This window comes from Oreochromis niloticus, linkage group LG12 (genome assembly GCF_001858045.2).
Source record: "Oreochromis niloticus isolate F11D_XX linkage group LG12, O_niloticus_UMD_NMBU, whole genome shotgun sequence".
Lineage (NCBI taxonomy): Eukaryota > Metazoa > Chordata > Actinopteri > Cichliformes > Cichlidae > Oreochromis > Oreochromis niloticus.
Genome location: NC_031977.2, coordinates 26636721 through 26656669, shown reverse-complemented (window position 1 = coordinate 26656669; position 19949 = coordinate 26636721). Strand labels below are relative to the sequence as shown.

The window sequence follows — 19949 nt, the reverse complement described above, 5'->3', positions numbered from 1 at the left end:
AAGATATACACACAGAGACGTGCAAATACAAACATTTAATAAGGAAAACTAAATGTTATTCCTGGAGTCCTTTTTTTTTTTTTTTTTTTTTTTTTTTACTGAATTTCACAAAAATATCCTTTTTTCATTATTAGAACTCACCCTAAGGTGATTTGCACACATTGAACATTCGTATTTTCATATTTTAGACATAAGCTAAGAAATTTGAAAGTGCCCTGTTTAGTTTATATGTTACAGATGTTTAGTTTACACGTGACTCATCTTTTGGCAATCCTTCTAACACTCCCTGTGCAAACAACCATATACACAAAGAAACTTCCGTTTATTGCAGAACACCAACAATGACAAACACAATATTAGTTTTGCTTAGAACATATGAAATTAGTTCAAATGTAACCGGTAAACTGAACCTCACTGCTGTGATACTGTGAGAAAAAATAATTACCTGTAACCTTCCTTCAAAACACAAAGTCAGTCATCAGTAATGAACGTCAGCGTCAGCAATGTATGTGCTACAAATACAGAAGGGTGATTGGATGTATTTTTAGATCTGAAGTGAATAGACTGTGAGCACATGTGTGAAAAGGACAGATGGGATTTCAAAGGTACATCCAGTACTACAAGCCTTTCCAGTTATAATGTGGACAAACCCTTCTGACTGTGACTCAGCACTGGTAGCACTGGTCACAGTAATGAGCTGATCACGTCTTTTGAAATGAAGGGGTTATTATTTTCTCAATGCATCTGAAATTTTAGAGATTTATCTGTCCTGCAGTTAAAACAAGTTTAAAAACTGCTTGAGATTTTTGCGATGCTTTTGCGACATACTGGACAGGCACTCAAAAGCATAACGTCACAAACCCTCGGGCTGCTGATGGCAGGACAGATAGTGCCTGAGACAGTGACAGTTACAGTGGAAATATCTTATGATCACATCGTTATTTTGGCTTCCTGTCTCGGTGTTGTACCTGAGTTACCTGGAAACAGCACGTCTTCTTCTCCAGCATGGTCACGAAGTAGCTGTCTTCTCATTCCCTTTGGAGATTTCATTTAAAGATAAACAAAAATGTGCCAATTATGTATTTCAAAAACAGCAATAGAAATATTTTAGAAAATGAAAGCACTGATATAAATTAAAGGAAAAGAGCTACAGAGCAGTTCCCATGCAGATGATAGAGATTCAGCATTTTGCACTGAATTATAATTCCGTGGCATGACAGGGGTGAGGTATGGATTTCTTGTGGAAGGAATGCAGTGAGATGGTGCATTGTGCCTCCCTGCGCCATCATAGAAATCACAGAGCTGGTTTGATCTGAAAAAAATGTGATGACTCTGGCATTTTGCAACCGGTTTCACCATTTTTACATTCCCCTTGAATTCAGGCCAGCAACTTATTTTACAAAAATTAAAATATATCAAATCCAGCTTCTTCTTTTTTTTCACCCCCCACACAGAATCAGGAATGAATGTCAGGTGTTATTATCTTAATATTGCTCTGCATGAAATAATTACTTTCTTGAGGATAATGCAATTGTTAACCAATAAGAGGAAAATGTTGTGAATAGTTACCGCAGCATTCAGAATGGGCTGACTGTGCCCTCAGTGCAGCTGAATGGCTCACATTCACTAAGTGGCTTCATTTCCACTGCGGCTTTACAAAAAGCACCTGGGACTCCCCACATCGTGGCAGACGGAGGAACAACCACACATCAACTCAAGGCTTGAGGCTCCGCTCTGTGTGGCCAACTATAACAATAACCCTCACGCTGGACAGTACTCGTATGTAGCTCTGCTTTCCATGAATTGGCAGTGCTGAAGCCAAGGTTTTCCATGGTCAGGGCCAGCAAAACCCCTGAATTTATAGAATTTATGTTGGTTTAGATATGCTAGATGGACATTAATACAACACAGAGGTGTAACAATTGGTTGCATTTGTAGGGATAATTTTACAGCTGGACTGCATGTTTTCAAGCCATTTACTACAGACACATTACATTAGCACAGAGCATTTCTGACAAAGCATAGCATGATCATTTAAATGCATTTGGGGCTTCAGTTGGTTTCATTGATTTTATAAATTGAATGCTGCAAGAACAGATAAATTATATCACTATCCGAGATTTGGGAAGTACTTAAAAGTTCAAACCACTAATATTGATCCTCAAAGCATTTTATCTTTGCATCTTAACTCACTGCTGTCTCATAGCTTTAGTGTCCTAGAACAGATTTGATCATGTCTAGGCGATTATTAGCAGCAAGATGTTAAAAATCAATGAAACGGTTCAGGATGGAAGTCACAGAATTCTTCCTCCCTCTGGTGGCCATACACTGCCAGTGCTACTATTTTATATACTATAAAATTACTCATGGACTGGTCTCTAATTGTTGTAATGAGAGCAATGTGATTATTAAGTGAGGGCTCGGGAATAATGTATAGTCAAAAGCAAGCAGCGAGTTGGATAGCATCCAATACATGCTGAAGTTATAAAACACTATTTAAAAAAAGTGTTTGTAATGGACGTTCTTTAGTAATCTGAGAGCTGTGGGATTGCTGTGGAATTTGGTATTTTGGCCATAACACACAAACTGTAACTGGAATCAGGGGCATATCAGTTTTGAGCAAATAAATACTTTTGTAAGCTTCAATTTCATTGTGAAAAACTCTCTAAGTCAAGAGTTTAATGCCAGGCGCCCCATAGTCATCCTATCAAAATCGTCTCAAATTATCAGTTCAAAAAACAAAAAAAAAACGGCTAAGGGGAGTAAGTATTACACTAAAATGATAAGGGCAGGTTTTATGACTGTCACCGTATCCCGTAACTGAAATGGAGAGAAGAAACAATATATTTAGTTCTGTTAGATTCTAATGGGAAGTGTGTGTGGTGTTATGGGTTGAAGCGTGATACTGTGAGAAAAAATAATTACTTGTATCCTTCCTTCAAAACACAAAGTCAGTGATCAGTAATGAATCACTGACAGGGGGATTTTTATCCACGAGTTGCATTACTACAAACTATTTCAGCATATAACCCTGAAATCTGGTGAAACAGCTGACCGGAACCATCTCTAGAATAAAAACCGTATTTACCGTCAGATCCTGAGTCTAATAAAATAATTACTTTGCCACACGCATGCGTAAATGCCCTCGCTGTTTTCCCTTTAGATAACACAATTATCAACATTAATCTATCACACTAGCACCACTCGATCACACCTCAGCGACTTTCTCAACAAATTGATTATTTAAAAAAATAAAACACAATAAACACAATAAATGTATGAAAGATCAACACAGCCCTTCCGCTGAATCACAGTTGAAAGCTTCGAGAAAATACATTGTATTATATTGTATTGTATTGTATTTTATCACCAAACTATTTTACCATGTTTTTGCGGAGTATCACTGCAGAGATGTTGACAATGATGAGATAAAAAAAAAAACATGTCCGCCATCGGTTTTGTCAAAAAAATGCATGCATTCAAGAAGCTTCACGTGTAAGCAAATAAATAAATCATTAAAACATTAGAGTAACAAATGACTTGTCATCTCTATTTTGCTGACATATAAAGTTCTCAATCCCACAAATGAACTAGAGTATAGTGTTACTTTCAAACATCAACGGATGCTCTCTGGCTATCATTGCAAAACCGGAAGTTAACAGCAGACTATTTTCACTTCGCCTTATGTATCTTTGTGTGTTTGGTTTGGCAGGACAAGAGGACAAATTCGCATCTTCCGGTCCTTTTGAAACTCGTTTCATAAGCGGCTACACTACAGTTACATGATGTACATACAGCCCGGCCTTTGACAGAAAGTACCCTTTTATTTGGTATGTTTGTTTTGATAGTCTTTTATTATTATTCTTTTTTAAATAAAGATATACGCTAGCTTATTAGCTACCAACATACTATTGCTACAAAGAGTCAAACGGTAGGAAACTTCATTACCTTCACGATTCAAGTTGAGTAAGTGGTACGGCTAACTTTACGTCAAAGCTCTCTAAAAACGAAAAAAAAAGAGCACAATTTTGCTTAGATTTCTAGGATGATTAGATGTCTGCATAACATTTTTTATTTCTTATCCTCCTGCCCGTCTCACATCTAGATACAGTGTCACACATTTTGCTGTATCTGCAGGAAAAGCACTTTTTAAAGTCTGATTTTTACTCAGAAGGAAAGGCTTTTTTTGTATTTATTTATTGTAATTCTAGTTAGAACCAAGAAGACATTATCTTGAATACAGTGGAAACAACCACATAGAAATTGAAGCAGCCAGTGTATTCTTGAAAAAGAGTTTTTGTCTTTTTTTGCTAGTTATTTTTCAATTTTGCACAGAGAGGGAAATATGGTGGTAACAAGGTATATACAAAATGTTAAAATACGTGTCAAAAAAGGTATGCCAATCCCCTAATACATATGAACTGAAATACAAAAAACAATTAGCAGCTGAAACGATGGTGAATAAGAAGTGTATAGACTGTCAATGGGACCATAAGAGCAACATTAAGCATCCTTTTATCTTCATATTTTATCAAGAGAGTTGAAAATGTAATATATTTAGCATATACATGATAAATGCCAGTGTTGTAAAATTATTGGGTTTTTTCGTTTGGTAGAAATTCTTGGTACTCCGGCATGAAGTCGAAGCTTTTTTAATATATTTATTAATGACCTACATGGCCATGTGCTAATGTTCTATGTATAAGTCATAAGCTATCTTTCTAAATGGCCAGTCTTATCCAGAAATGTCGTAGTTTCTAACTGACTTTCAATAAGGCAATTATAAATTCTAATGTAGTTTATTATATAGCTGAGGAGGGCCTTCATACGGAGCAATCTATATATTAAATAATTCTCATATTCTTGCCTCCTGAGCTACAACATTAAAATCCTCTGACAGATAAAGTGAAGAACATTAATCGTCTCATTACAACGTGGTTTTCTGCTGTCAAAATATGGGTCCTGGCAGTCATGTGGACGTTATTTTGGCACATATCACTCACTTAAACCTTGTTCTGAGCCACACAGATGAAGAACAGATGACTTTAATTTTGTGGGTGATGGGTGTAAGTGCAATGTTAGCGAGGAACTCGTTTTATCCAGATGTTCTGCAGCATTTTTTTCTCTAAAGCTGGAGCAGGATGAAGGCAGCCTTCCGACCTAACATTGTTAATTATTACTCACTTATACAAATTCTAAAACAGTATTAAGCATTAATTAAATTAGGCCAGTGGTTACAACTAAAAAGGCTTTACAAAATGAGCCTTAATATGAAATGCTTCTGAAAACTAAATAATCATATCTTTGTCCTGTTGTGTCACTAAAAACAATTTATACTGTTTCCTGTCGCTTATATTATGTTACTTATAATCTTTCTATGCTTGCAGGTAAGACAGGCAGACTGAGACTAGAAGAATGTAAGATTCTGTCAAGTATATCATCTTGAAGAACACTATCTGACTAAACTTTTAATGAATTCTAACCTAATATATGTTCATTTTGAAGGTCTGATATAAAATATTACATGTCACTGTCTGTGACTGTGGGTGTCATGTTGGTGGGCCTGCTGTACTCCATCTGTTTAGCCTCCCAGTGGATTTATGGTTGGCCTGACAAGCCTGGGTATAGGAAGTACATAGAAGCTCTTAATCCAAGGTAACTTTTAAAATACTTTCGATGTTTTCTCTGTTTTTATTTTGTTTATTTGTCCCACTCATTGAGCAGAGTCTGTTTTTAATGTCCGTTTATGTGTTTGTGTTCTTAATCAGGCGAATATATCGTCTCAGCTTTGTTACACTGGATCTTCTCAAATACCTGCGGTATGCGAGACTTTACTTTCAACTGAAGTCATGGTATAACGATGAGAGGAACCTTAAGTATTACGAAAAGGTGTGTTAAGGATAACTTGAAGAGAAAATCTACCTGTTTTCTTGATTAATATTTCAGATAAATGAAGTCATCAGGAGAATCAGTGCTGAAAAATGTGTCAGTAATCAGTTTGTTTGTGGACACTTAATAGGGCATCACATTTGGCCGCAGAGGCAACGAGCTGGACTTGTACCACCCTCCAAATGTAGACAAGTTAGAAGATATGCCATCACCTGTTGTAATATTTATCTATGGAGGTGCTTGGAGTTCAGGAGAAAGGTCCACTTACTGTTTACTGAGCAGGCAGATGGCTGAAGAACTGAAAGCAACTGTAATTTGTCCTGATTACTGCACATATCCAAAGGTGAGAGCCTCAGAACAACAGTAATCCTAAGATTCATATTTTTCTCACATATTTAGCATATATCAATGAATTTTAATGAGAGTAAAAGCGGAACAAATAAGAAATAATTCAAATATTAAACTTCTAAACTGGCTTTTGGTTGACTGGTTGACAGGGGAATGTTTTAGGGATGGTCCAAGATATCGCTGACTGCTTGATTTGGGTCCACGAGAATGGAGAGAAATTCAACTTTGACAAAGTAAGACAGTTTAGAATTATTTAAGTATTCTTTGGAGCATGAATAATAAGATGCCTATATCTGTACAACCAAACAAACCTCCTGAAATATAATTGATCAATAACAATAGCTTCCATGACCCAAATTACTGACTTTTACAAATGTTACATATTCATATACATGTGTTTTTACAGATTAAGTAAATGTTTTATTTATTTTGTAGAATAATTCTGACAGCTTCTGCATCATGTCTTTTCCTAGTCTTTAATTTTTGACACTGTTTTGGATTGTGACTGGTGGTTGCTAACACATGAAGTAATGTAAATTATTTATCAGTATTTATTTAACATAAACTGGAAACAGATTTTTAGGTCTTGTTTAACCCTCTCAGCAGTAAAACTCGACACATCTTCTTTGTGGTGTCGTTTCCACACGTGGATTAAAAACCACATCATCATACAGAAGTAGTTTGAATGATTTCCCCACCCTTGAAACTGAGCAGTGTAAGGAGGATCCAGCAAAATCTCAGGAGGGACACTCAGACCTTTCTCTCCATGCAAAAGGCCCCAGTACAAGCTGTAGATTGTGGCTTGATAAAGTTAACAGAACCAAATTAACCTGACACCGTCCACCCCTTGGCTGTGTCCAATACCTACTGGTAATGATTTATTGCCAGCAAAGCAAAGCAAACTCTCGATATGGTTGTAAAGGGTTTGGATAACCTGGGCCAGATACACCATACTCCGAAAACAAACCCAAGAAAGACACCATGAGGAATGTGGTTGAACATGGTGAAATCTCAAAGTTCATAAAACACTTCTAGGCTAGTTGGGCAAACTCCCACATCACTTTGAGTCCTCAAAAGAATAAAGAGCTCTTCTAGTCTTCACAATCAGGACCAAAACCACATTGTTCCTGTAACCAAGGCCCACCTAACGAGGAGTGTGTTCCAGCAAGACAATTGCACAACCTGCAGAGCCTTAAGGAATCGTGGGTGAATCTCTACCACCAAGGAGTTTTTTTTAACTACATCAGTGACCTTGCCCTCATTAATGTCTGAGTCCTCGTCTTCATTCCCAGACTCTGCTTTCAGCACAGAAGCAGTCAGTGGGATTGAGGAGGTCCCACAAGTCAACCAAGCTTCGGACTGCTTCTTCAGCTTGACTGGATTAAGGGTTATTCCTGTGACAGTTATCAGCCACCTTACAGCTGAAACCCTGTACAGCAGCTTCGGCAATGGTTTTGCAGAGCATGGTTCACTTGGACTCAACGTCCTTAGCATCTCAGAATGTTGTCGAAGTTCTGAAGATCTCGTTGGCCAGGGCCTCTGTCAGATTTCCCCCAACGCACCTTCACTACACAAAGCCTGTGCAGCATGCTCCTACATCACCTGATCCTAGTCATCACCAGGTGATCAGCTGATAGCTCAGTTTCCCTCCTCACCTATATGGTATGCTGTGGCATGCTGCCACAGATCTGATGATACAATTAAAAAATAAATCGCATTGCGACCTAGGATGTCCTGGGGCTAAGTGCATATATGAATACTTTTATACTCAGTCACAAATTGTTTGTTACAAACGTTAAAAAATACATATATCTAATCACATACAGCATGCTGTTCTGTTTTTTTTTTTTATAGGACAACATTGTATTAATTGGGCATTCAGCAGGTGCACATTTGTGTACACTCACCACACTGTTTCTTGTTGATACAAGAGAGGAGCTTTCCATAGAGCCAGACAAGCAGCAGGAAGTCTTGCTGTTAATAAGAGGAATTATTGGTAAGAAATGAAGTTCATCATCTAAAGAAATGTTTTTTAATTTTATACTCAACTTTCAGGATGTGATATTTGCCACATACATAGCTAAATTATTGATGGAGATTATAAAACACATTTTGAGCATTTTTAGCTAATCTGTGGTTCCTCTTCCTTTATTTATACTTAATAAGTTAGGTTGATTGTTGTATTAACCCTGGACAGGTCTGAGTGGCGTCTACAACACTGTGGAGCATTATGAACATGAACAGAAACGAGGAATCGAATACCTGTCTGACATGCACAGAGCAATGAATGGTGTGGAAAACCTTGCATTCTACTCGCCAACACACTTGCTGAAGAGGCTCAGCCAGGACAAAGTCAGCAGGTGAACGGAAAAGGATAAAAAAATGGCTTTAACACCAATTATAATTCTAAAATCTAGTGCATCAGTTATTTATTTGAAATGCTAACACACTACAGACATTTATTTACTACGGTCCTTTTTATTCTGACAGATTGCCTCCATTCGCTTTGCTCCATGGGACCAATGACATTGTGGTTCCTGCTGAATCTACCATAAGATTCTCTGAGCTTCTCACTTCACGCTCTGTTAAGTTGTCATTGAATCTGCTTCCCAGAGCGAGCCACACTGATATCCCCGTTGACCTCATGGTGTCAAACAGACGCCTCTACCATCCGATCTACAGATACATCAAAGAAGAGTTCAGAAAACTTCTGGGTACTTGGACTTCATTAGAAAAAGATTCAGAAATCTGTAATACATACTGAATGATCTATACGTTTACGTTTTAGAGACTTGTTCTTATACCTCAAATGAACCATTTAACTTTGAGTTTGATTTGACTCTTTCTGAGTTAATAACACTGTCATGATATTTTAACAATACTGTGATTGTGTGGGAGAGTTGTTCTCTACGCTGCTTTCAAATAAATAATCACAAAGTAAAATAAGTTGTGGACAAATGTGCGCTTTTAAGAATTGCACTGATACACAGTATTAAAAGTCGAATACAGTTAACAAATCTGTACCTGTTAGTTAATTATCAAATTTTAGTTTTTTCAAGTGTTTTATTTGATACTCTAAAAGTATGTGTATAATATATTGTAACAGCTCATTAATAACCCAAGTTTTATTGACAAATGAAGTACAGTCATCATTTTTTACACCTTCTTAATTTGGAATTATTATGCCTAAAGCCGACTGGGTGTGTCGGTGGGGGTGGAGGTGTGGGACTTGATTCACCTGAGGTATGAAACCTTTACACATCATATTCACTGTCTGACCTTTGACAAGATAAACTGATCACGTTCTTGTGTTTGCAAAAAAAAAAAAAAACACCTAAAGAAATAAAAGCTGTTGTGAGAAACTCCTGCCAAATCTCCATGTCATAGTTTCAGCTGGTTTGGCAATATCAGTTGACCTCAGCAGCTGGCTTGATTAATCCCTTGTTGGAGGGAGTTAAGTAATGCCAGTACTGTGCCAAGCAAGCTAAAAGGGCAATAAAAAAACAAAAGCACCTTCTGAGAAAGGCGTTGCCTTCTTTAAAATAATAATAATAATAATTGCTGGATCTGAACCACCAGAGGCAGCAAGACTGTTTTCAGATTGTGTGAATGGGGATAAGTTTTGGGCTAGTGGAGATGCCATCACAAAGATGGCTTCATCTGAAGTGCAATCTGAAAAAAAACATTAAAAACTTTCCAGGTGACATAGTATATTCCTGGTAGATATGAATAAAACTGTACCATATCAATTTTTTGCCTCAAGGCGCTTTATATTGTAAGGTAGTCTCTACAATAAAACATACAGGGAAAAACCCAACAATCGTATGACCCCCAAGCACTTTGGCGACAGTGGGAAGGAAAAACTCCCTTTTAACAGGAAGAAACCTCCAGCAGAACCAGACTCAGCGAGGAGGGGCCATCTGCTGCGACCAGTTAGGGTAATGGTAAATGGCCTGTATTTATATAGCACTTTTATGGTCCCTAAGGACCCCAAAGCGCTTTACATATCCAGTCATTCACCCATTCACACACACATTCATACACTGGTGATGGCAAGCTACGTTGTAGCCACAGCCACCCTGGGGCGCACTGACAGAGGCGAGGCTGCCGGACACTGGCGCCACCGGGCCCTCTGACCACCACCAGTAGGCAACGGGTGAAGTGTCTTGCCCAAGGACACAACGACCGAGACTGTCCGAGCCGGGGCTCGAACCGGTAACCTTCCGATTACAAGGCGAACTCCCAACTCTTGAGCCACGATCGCCCCAGAGAAGGAAGACAGGATAAAAGACATGCTGTGGACGAGAGCCAGAAATTAACAACAAGTGTGATTTAATGCAGAGAGGTCTATTAATGTTGAGTGAGAAAGGTGACTGAAAAGGAAATAGTGCAACATGGGAATCCCCCAGCAGTCTACACCTATTGCAGCATAACTAAGGGAGGATTCGGGGTCACCTGATCCAGCCCTAACTATATGCTTTAGCAAAAAGGAGAGTTTTAAGCCTAATCTTAAAAGTAGCGATAGTGTCTGTCTCCTGAATCCAAACTGGAAGCTGGTTCCATAGAAGAGGGGCCTGAATTCTAAATCAGTTGTGGTAATGGACTACATATAGTTCTACTATCATGACATGACATTGATGATAGTGTTAAACTGTAAGTGACAAATGCTGTGAATTCTTACCACAGCATTCAGAATGGGCTGACTGTGCTCTCAGTGCAGCTGAATGGCTCACATTCACTAAGTGGCTTCCTTTCCACTGTGGCTTTACAAAAAGCACCTGGGACTCCCTACATCGTGGCAGACGAGGAAGAACCACGCCAACTCAAGGCTTGAGGCTCCGCTCTATGTGGCCAACTATAACAATAACCCTCGCGCTGGACAGTAGCTCTGCTTTCCTTGAATTAGCAGTGCTGAAGTGAAGGTTTTCCATAGTTAGGGCCAGCAAAACCCCTGAATTTATTGAGAATGTCTCTGATATGCTAGATGGACATTAATACAACACAGAGGTGTAATAATTAGTTGCATTTGTAGGGATAATTATGGTGGTGGATTGCTTGTTTTCAATCAATTTACTACAAACACATTACATTAGCACCGAACATTTCTGACAAAGCAAAGCATCATCATTTAGATGCCTTTGGGGATTCAGTTTGTTTTTATAAGGATTTGATAAACTGAAATGGAATGATTTATATATTGTATTTTTCTACTGGAGAACTCAAAGCACGTTGAGACAACATGTCTCATTCACCCATTCACACCGTTTTATACAAGTACTTTCCACCCCTATGTCTAATTACTTTCTCTCTAACGGATCAGCGAGTAAGGCAGGGTTCAGTGTTTTGCCCACTACTTTGGCTAGAATATCCCCGATTTGTGTAGTCCTTAAAGCTTCAAACCACTAATAATGATAATCAAAGCATTTTATCTTTCCATTTTAACTTACTATTGTCTTCTAGCTTCAGTCTCCCTGAACAGATTTGACTGAAAAAATTTTGTTGCAAGTGACATAATTCTACCTCCCCCTGGTGGCCATACACTGGCAGTGCTCATATTTTATGTACTGATAAATTACTCATGGACAGTGGCCGATTAATGTAGGAAAGTTACCACAAATACCTCTAATCTTTATTATAAGTTATTGTATGATTATTAAATGGTACCTGCAAGATAATTATACTTGTGCTCTCACTCCTTTATTTTGGGATTTAGTATTTTGTCCAACAAACAAAGGACACATTTAGGATCATTAAAGGCTGTATCAGTTTTGAAGAATGACCACGGATTTTTTTTTCTAATTGTCAAATATATTCATTCAATTTAATTTAAATTTAATTTTATTTATAAAGTATACATACTCTCCATAGTAAACATTTACCAGTCGTTTACGTGAATCAGCATTGATTCACACTGAAATGAAGAATGAAAATTGATGAAAAAATAAAAATCTGGAGAAATTAGCCAAACGTTACCAAACCAAAGCCAGCTCCAGCAGTTTGGAATGGTTGGAGCTGCAGATGGAAGCAAATTCATTTAAATTTGAAATAAAACACCCGTAATGAATTTCCAAAAGCCTTTTAGGGAGGAACCAACCATTTAAAAGTGGCTGTCCTCACACCCCAAACAGCACTGAAAATGAGTACATTTCAATGTTATAATGTGTGATGTGAAAAAACCAACATTTTAGTGAACTAAAGTAAAAAATTAAAAAAAATAGACCTTCGGAAAAAAATAACTGAAATAATTTTGTGAACTTGGGAAATTAACTAAAATAAAATAAACTAAAGTAAAGATGACGTATCCTCAGTTTTGATATTTGTTAATTTGGAAAAAAATTGTTATCACAAACTGCAAGATTAGGGTTTGATTGATATTTCTAGTGAGGCTTTGGGTGTCTAAAAGCCTATGAGCCAACTGCTTTCAAAAATTCTGCTTATACTCTAATATCTATGCTGATTTTCCATATCTTGCCTCTGGTGTGTATTATAAATAAAATAATAAGTAATAAAGACTAAAACTAAGTAAAGAAACAAAAAGTCAAAATAAAATTAAAATAATGGTAGGGACATGCAAAAACTATCATGCCTTTTGTTTTTTAATATTAAAATAATTTAATTGTTGTCTGAAGATAATATTGATCTGACACACTGTCAGACAGACAGAGCTGACCGCTCGGTGAAAATGACGAATCTGCGGATGCAACATCTGGAGCACGGAGAGTGGAACCTGTAAATAAATCTAACCACCTAAAAACCAGTAAACCTGGAACACCCTGCGTGAAAACGGGGCACAAACGTGGGGTAGGTCTGTAAATGTAAATATGAATCGTAAATGCATTTCCCATGTCCATAATCTGCTGATATGATATGATTGGGCTGTTAAACCTACAGGTGAACTATGAACGTTATGGTGCTGTACTAAAATTGGCTTGTTATCAAGTTGTCTTGCATGAAGACCAAAGATAAGCTCATGTCAGGTGTAATGGGTCGAAGTGCGTTTAAGGTTCGCTTACATTACCCTTTCTAATATCTGTTGCCGTGCTTGAATTGTCGTGAACTGATTTACACTTCGGGTAAGCTGGGACAAGAGATGGAATTTCAACTTTTGCATTGAAGTTGTTTGTTTTTCTCCTGTGGTTCCCGTTTACTTGACCTGCATGAAACAACACAGTATGAAAGTTGACGTGTGCTTCAGTCATCCGCAGTGACATTATTAAGTGCAGGTGGGTTCTCTTCGCTGCTCTTCTTCTTTTTTTATATATAGATATATATTTAGTTTTTGTTTGCATTTGTCCTCCACCTCTGCTCATTCGCCTAATGAGGTTGTGACAGAGAAGACAAACGTACTCTGGCAACAGAACGTCCAACGGTAGGAGAACTGCGAAAATACGTGACAGAAAACTTATTTTAAATTCCATACCAGAACTGTTTGATATACAGTTCGCCTTTATCAGTTTATTATCAACAGTTATTAAGTGCTCATGTGATTTTTAGAATTATTCTTGAGTGAAAGCGCCTTTCTGAATGCTGGTACGTCCTATAAAACCCCACTAGAGAGTGCTGTGGTATCATTTTAAGGACAACCGTCACTAAGCTATTCCAATTCTTTATGAAAGCTATTCAAGCGTAAATGGTTTTGTGTTTGTGAATTATGTGAAAAACCATGTACTAATGTTCTGAAAGTCCTAAGCCATTAAATACAAATACACACATCAGCCAACTTTAATAAGTGCCAACCCCCGTTTGCCTTCAAAGGGACCAAGCAGCCAAGAACGTACAAGCAAAGGTGTAATCTTCAAAATATGTTTTTTATTATATCCCAGAAAAGATAAGAGGTTATTTCAAAAATACACAATAATAGAAATAAGCTATTTTAAGAACTAGGTGGGCCTATAAAAGAGGTAAACTAAACAGACTTCTACTCAAAAAATATCATAACTCAACAAACTGACCTATATAGGTTGACCTATATAGTAACTGAAAAAACCATTTTAAACATCAGAGGGGAAAAAACACAAAAACAATAACTAAACATAATACAAGAAGAAAAGCTCCTGTGTGGCCGTAACAGATGGTTAAGTCAATTTTTTGGGCTTCTGGACTTAAACCAGTCTCCTGTTTTACTGAAAAGTGAAACCCAGAAGGACTGGAGGAGCAGCCAGGTAAAAAAAAAAACAAAAACAAAAAAACAACGTATTTCAGTTGTTTGGTTGTGGGCAACAAACAACAAACATCAAAATGGCATAGATTCAACAATGTGCTGGAAGAAGATGAGTTCACTATGGTCATATAGGGATGGATGGCTACACTCAGTAAGTGTAGTGATGCTCAGTTGGTACTAAAGGGCTCAAAGTATGTCAAGAAACACCACCAGCAGCACCCTGATGATTCGAGGATCAATACTTATACAATATTTTGACCATACTATAATTTGCAGCAGAAATCAAAACCTATCAGACCAGAGAATGTTTGTTTGTTTGTTTTTATTTTGTTTTGGGGTATTTCGGTGGGCCTGTGTGAAATGTAGCTTCAGTTTCCTGTTCTTAACTCACTGTGGTCTGCTGCTGCTGTAGCTCATCTGCTTCAAGTTTCAACGTGTTGTGCTTTCTGAGATGCCCTTCTGCATACCTTGGCTATAATGAGTGGCTATTTGAATTACTGTTGTCTTCCTATCAACTCAAAGCAGTCTGTCCATTCTTCTTTGACCTCTGACATCAAGAAGACATTTTCATCCAGAGAAACTCAAGACTGTCAGTCTGCCTTGAAGCGATCCAAGGGTGTATAGTATACCCAGAACATGGTTGAGACACATCTCTTGGCTGGCCTGGGAACAACTCAGCGTTTCTCCGGATAAGCTGAAGAAGGTGGCTGGGGAGGGGGAAGTTTGTGCTCTCTGCTTAGGCTACTGTGCCCACAACCTGACCCTGACTAAGCGGAAGAGGATGGATGGACGAACAGATGGAAAACTATTCTCTGCAAACTCCAGAGAAACCCGAGAGATTGTTGTGTGGAAAAATCCCAGTAAATCCCAGTGAGTCCCCTGAGTTTCTGAACTTCTCAGATCAGTCCTTCTGGCACCAATAACCACGCCGCATTCAAAGTCTTAAATCACCTTTCTTCTTCATTCTGATGCCCAGTTTGAACATCAGCAGGCTACCTTCACATGTCTACATACCTACATGCACTGAGTGTCTGCCATGTAATTGGCTGATTAGATATTTGTATTGAAGTGCAGTTGAACAGGTGTCCTTCATATTTAAATGGCCAATGGGTTTATGCATATCCAGATTAAAAATCTTTCTTTCCAAATACTAAGTCTTGCCCATTAATGTCTTAACAGTTTCTAATTTGCCTTCAATAAGGCACTTAGTTATTAATTTAATACTTGGTTAAGGATTGCCTTGCTACATATAATAAATATTACTTGATTACTTCATGAGCCACAACATTAAAACCCTGTGAAAGATGTAGTGAAAAATGTCAACATCATCACTTCACGATACAGTTTTCTGGTGTCAAAATTTTGGTTCTGTCATTTATGTGGATTTTTCTTTGAATGTCCACTCCACTCATCATGCACTCAAGCCTTTTTTAAAAACAAACACGTCTCCCCCTGTCCACAGCACCCCCCAACAGCTGCAGCCTCCAATACCAGCAGGGAGTTCTGCAAAGTGAAGTTTATTGGATTTATTACCTTTAAGTCATCAGAGAATTTGGTGTAAAATATATCTTTCTTTTTACCTGGCTACATAACCATAAGTAATGTTATAAGTATGTAATGTTGAATACACAGCTTGATCCAGACTAGATCATGTTCAGACCTTTGGCATGAAATCAGTTTACAATCTCTACCTCCTGTTTCTCTGATAATGCCTCTGATGCTTAGTTTGATCCTTTGTGCACAGAAGGAGGGTGAATGAAGCATCAAATAACTCATTTTTATGTGCATGTGAAATGAGACTAAAGCAGAAAGCCTGGGTTAACAGAAAAAGACCTAACATTGTTAATAATTACAGCTTAAGTAAAACATTATTAAACTTATAAATTAAGTAGTTACAACTAAAAGCCTTTACAAAATGAGCCTTAATATGACGAACTTCTGAAAACTGCAATCATAACTTTGTGCCACCATTTCTCTGAAAACAATTTATACTGTTTTCTGTTGCTTATGTTTTGTTACTTATAATTTATATTTTTTATGTTTGCAGATAAGAAAGATAAAGCCATAAAGAATGTAAGATCCTCTCAAGTATAACCTTCTCGAAGATCACAAACTAAGTGTACTTTTAATGAATCTTAACATAATATATGTTGCTTTTAAAGGTCTGATATAAAATATTACATGTCACTGTCTGTGACTGTGGGTGTCATGTTGGTGGGCCTGCTGTACTCCATCTGTTTAGCCTGTCAGTGGATTTATGGTTGGCCTGACAAGCCTGGGTATAGGAAGTACATAGAAGCTCTTAATCCAAGGTAACTTTTAAAATTTTTGCTTTTTGTTTTGTTTGATTTTTTGTTTTGTTTTATTGGCCCACTCATTGAGCAGTCTGTTTGTAATTTTCATTTACGCTTTTGGCCTCTTCATCAGGCGAATATATCGTCTGACCCTCGCTATAGTGGATCTTCTCAAATACCTGCAGTATTGGAAAGTTTACTTTCAGCTGAAGTCATGGTATAACGATGAGAGGAATCTAAAGTATTATGAAAAGGTGTGTTAAGCATAACTCGCTGAGTTGTCCTGTTTTTTTGATTTTTCTTGAAATCTGCCTGTTTTCAGTTGAATCAGTGCTGAAAAATGTGTCAGTAATCAGTTTGTTTGTGTGAACGCTTAACAGGGCATCACGTTTGGCCGCAGAGGCAACAAGCTGGACTTGTACCACCCTCCAAATGTAGGGAAGCTACCATCACAGGTGGTAGTATTTGTCTACGGAGGTGCATGGGGCACAGGAGAAAGGTCCACTTACTGTTTACTGGGGAGTCGGATGGCTGAAGAACTGAAAGCAACTGTAATTTGTCCTGATTACTGCACATATCCAAAGGTAAGAGCTTTAAAACAACACACAGTAATCACAAGGATGTTATGAGTCATAACATCCTTGAATCATAACTTATGAATGATAATATTTTATCGCATATGTATGTGAGTTGATAAAATACATATTGAATTTAAATTAGGTAAACAAAAAAGGTAAATTTACAGGACAAAGAAGAACTTCAATGTTAAATATTAAACTTGTTTCTAAACTGACTCTTGGTTGACTGTGATTGGCAGGGGAATGTTTTAGGGATGGTCCAAGATATCGCTGACTGCTTGATTTGGGCCCACCAGAATGGAGAGAAATTCAACTTTGACAAAGTAAGACAGTTTAGTATTATTTAAGTATTCTTTATAAAATTAATAATGAACCGGTTACCTCTGTGCTAGGCACAGAGCTAGGCATGCAAGGACTCCTGATATTCTGATATTTACCAACTTTCTCACTGCCCGGGGAAAACTCCAAAAGACTGCTGCTCGGCTGTGTCGGTCTAGAATTAAAGCAGTGCTAAGTTTTGAGCCCCTATATGCAGACTAATCATGCTTGTAATTTATCTTTGTCAGAGCCTTTTTAAAAATAAAATCATTGTGTATCTGTGCATTAACTTAATCTTCAGTAAGTAAAAATGTATAATCACATACAGCATGCTGTTCTGTGTTGTGTGTGGGGGTTTTTTTGTTTTTTTTATAGGACAACATTGTATTAATTGGGCATTCAGCAGGTGCACATTTGTGTACACTCACCACACTGTTTCTTGTTGATACAAGAGAGGAGCTTTCCATAGAGCCAGGCAAGCAGCAGGAAGTCTTGCTCTCGATAAGAGGAATTATTGGTAAGAAATTAAGTTCATCATTTAATATTAGTATTTGTCTTAACGTACCCATCTTCCAACATTTTTCCATAATGGTCTTCTTCTACAGTGATTAAATATATACAAATTTTCAATATTGTGATGTTTGTTTCACCCTTGTATTACCAGATTGTATTATACTCTACCTGAGCACTCAAAGGGCTTTATGTAACTTGCCTCATTCAAGCACTCCCACAAACATTATTTTTCTATGTCTAAGTGCTTTTTATCTAACATTCACACTGTGATGAACACATCGCAGATATTTGGCATGCAGACTGAACCAACCAGGGATCAAACCACCAACCATCTGATTAGCAGATGACCTGTTCTGTCTCCTAAGCTACAGACACCTTTACTTATATTACTATTTTATTATAAGTACTTCATATTTTCACATTTAAAAAAAATGAAAATTAACAACTTAATCAAAAAATGACCTCTTTCTTTCCTGTTATTCTTAATAAGGTAGACTAATTGTTTTATATTCACCGGACAGGTCTGAGCGGCGTCTACAACATCATGGACCATTATGAGCATGAACAGAAACGAGGAGTCGAACGAGTGTCCCCCATGCACAAAGCGATGAATGGTGTGAAAAACTTTCCATACTACTCACCAACACACTTACTAAAGAAGCTCAGCCAGGATAAAGTCAACAGGTGAGCGGAAAAGGATAAAAAAAAAAATGGCTTTAACACCAATTCTAAAATCTAATACATCAATTCTTTATTGGAAACACAAACACACTATAGACATTTATTTACTACAGTCCTTTTTATTCTGACAGATTGCCTCCATTCGCTTTGCTTCATGGGACCAATGACATTATGGTTCCTGCTGAATCTACCATAAGATTCTCTGAGCTTCTCACTTTGCGCTCTGTTAAGATGTCACTGAATCTGCTTCCTGGAGTCGCCCACACTGAGACTGCCGTTGACCTCATGATATCAAACAGACGCCTCTACCATCCGATCTACAGATACATCAAAGAAGAGTTCAGAAAACTTCTGGGTATCTGCTGACTGGCCGTGATTAGAAAAGTATTCGCACAGCTCCAATATGTGCTGAATTGTACTGTACTGTAAATTAAAATTAACCATTTAATTATGAGTTTGACTTGATTCTTTGAAGCTCTGATTTTATAAAAATAATATGATATTTTTAACAGTACTTTGATTATACTGGAGAGATGCTCTTTATAGTGCTGTTAAACAAGTAATCACAAAGTGAAATCAATTATAGAGCAGTAGGGATAATTAGGAAGCTCACTACACACAATATTAAAATCCAGATACAAAATACCTATTATTGAATTAAATATTTCATTCAAATGTTATCTTTTGTTAACATTTCATTACTTATTATTATTGCTTCACAGGCAACCAAAAACATCATAAATGTTTTAGATCTTCAATGCAGAGCAAAAAACCCAAACTTGATTGCCTTTAAATGTAAAAGTTCTAAATCTTATTTACAAAGATTGTATGCTAGATGTTCATATATTATCTGTGTATTTACATGTAAAGACAGTACCAAGCACTTGTTACATTCATGCTTAACAGCCTTACAAACATTTGAATTTCACTGAGTAAAAACCGGTAAAGAAAACACAGAGATGAAGTGTGCTAAACTGCACATTTTACAACATTCAAAATTTGTTTTTTTTCTATGATTGGACTGCAGAAGGAATGGACTCACGCTTGGAATACCAAATAGCCATAATTGCCCTTAATAGATTATAATGTTTGTGTCTGCCTAGTGTTATGTTAAGCTGAGCCTTGGACTCCTTATGGGCTAGTCAAACAAAGAAATTATTTAGAGTA

General features: G+C 37.3%; 2 protein-coding genes across 6 annotated transcripts; both read left to right on the top strand.

Annotated features, from left to right (window-relative positions):
• The first annotated feature begins 1664 nt into the window (after positions 1-1664).
• On the top strand, positions 1665-9533 carry LOC100710787 (probable isoprenylcysteine alpha-carbonyl methylesterase ICMEL2). Its single transcript, XM_005473562.3, has 10 exons — positions 1665-1779; positions 3713-3830; positions 5388-5417; positions 5506-5655; positions 5769-5889; positions 6020-6232; positions 6387-6470; positions 8092-8233; positions 8435-8597; positions 8728-9533. Coding segments are annotated over exons 3-10 (1149 nt in total). The 5' UTR covers positions 1665-1779; positions 3713-3830; positions 5388-5415; the 3' UTR covers positions 9002-9533.
• Positions 9534-12894: 3361 nt separating this feature from the next.
• LOC100711052 (probable isoprenylcysteine alpha-carbonyl methylesterase ICME) lies at positions 12895-19236 on the top strand. 5 transcript variants are annotated; one of them, XM_025897162.1, is made up of 12 exons: positions 12944-13038; positions 13129-13240; positions 13409-13460; positions 14960-15268; positions 16446-16471; positions 16561-16710; positions 16826-16946; positions 17073-17276; positions 17510-17593; positions 17964-18105; positions 18623-18785; positions 18914-19236. In XM_025897162.1, coding segments are annotated over exons 5-12 (1101 nt in total). In that variant the 5' UTR covers positions 12944-13038; positions 13129-13240; positions 13409-13460; positions 14960-15268; positions 16446-16469; the 3' UTR covers positions 19149-19236. The 5 variants fall into 5 exon arrangements, with proteins under 5 accessions (XP_005473627.1, XP_019220728.1, XP_025752948.1 ...); XM_019365183.2 differs by lacking the exon at positions 13129-13240 and having other exon boundaries at positions 12911-13038; XM_019365182.2 differs by lacking the exon at positions 14960-15268.
• Positions 19237-19949: the final 713 nt, after the last annotated feature.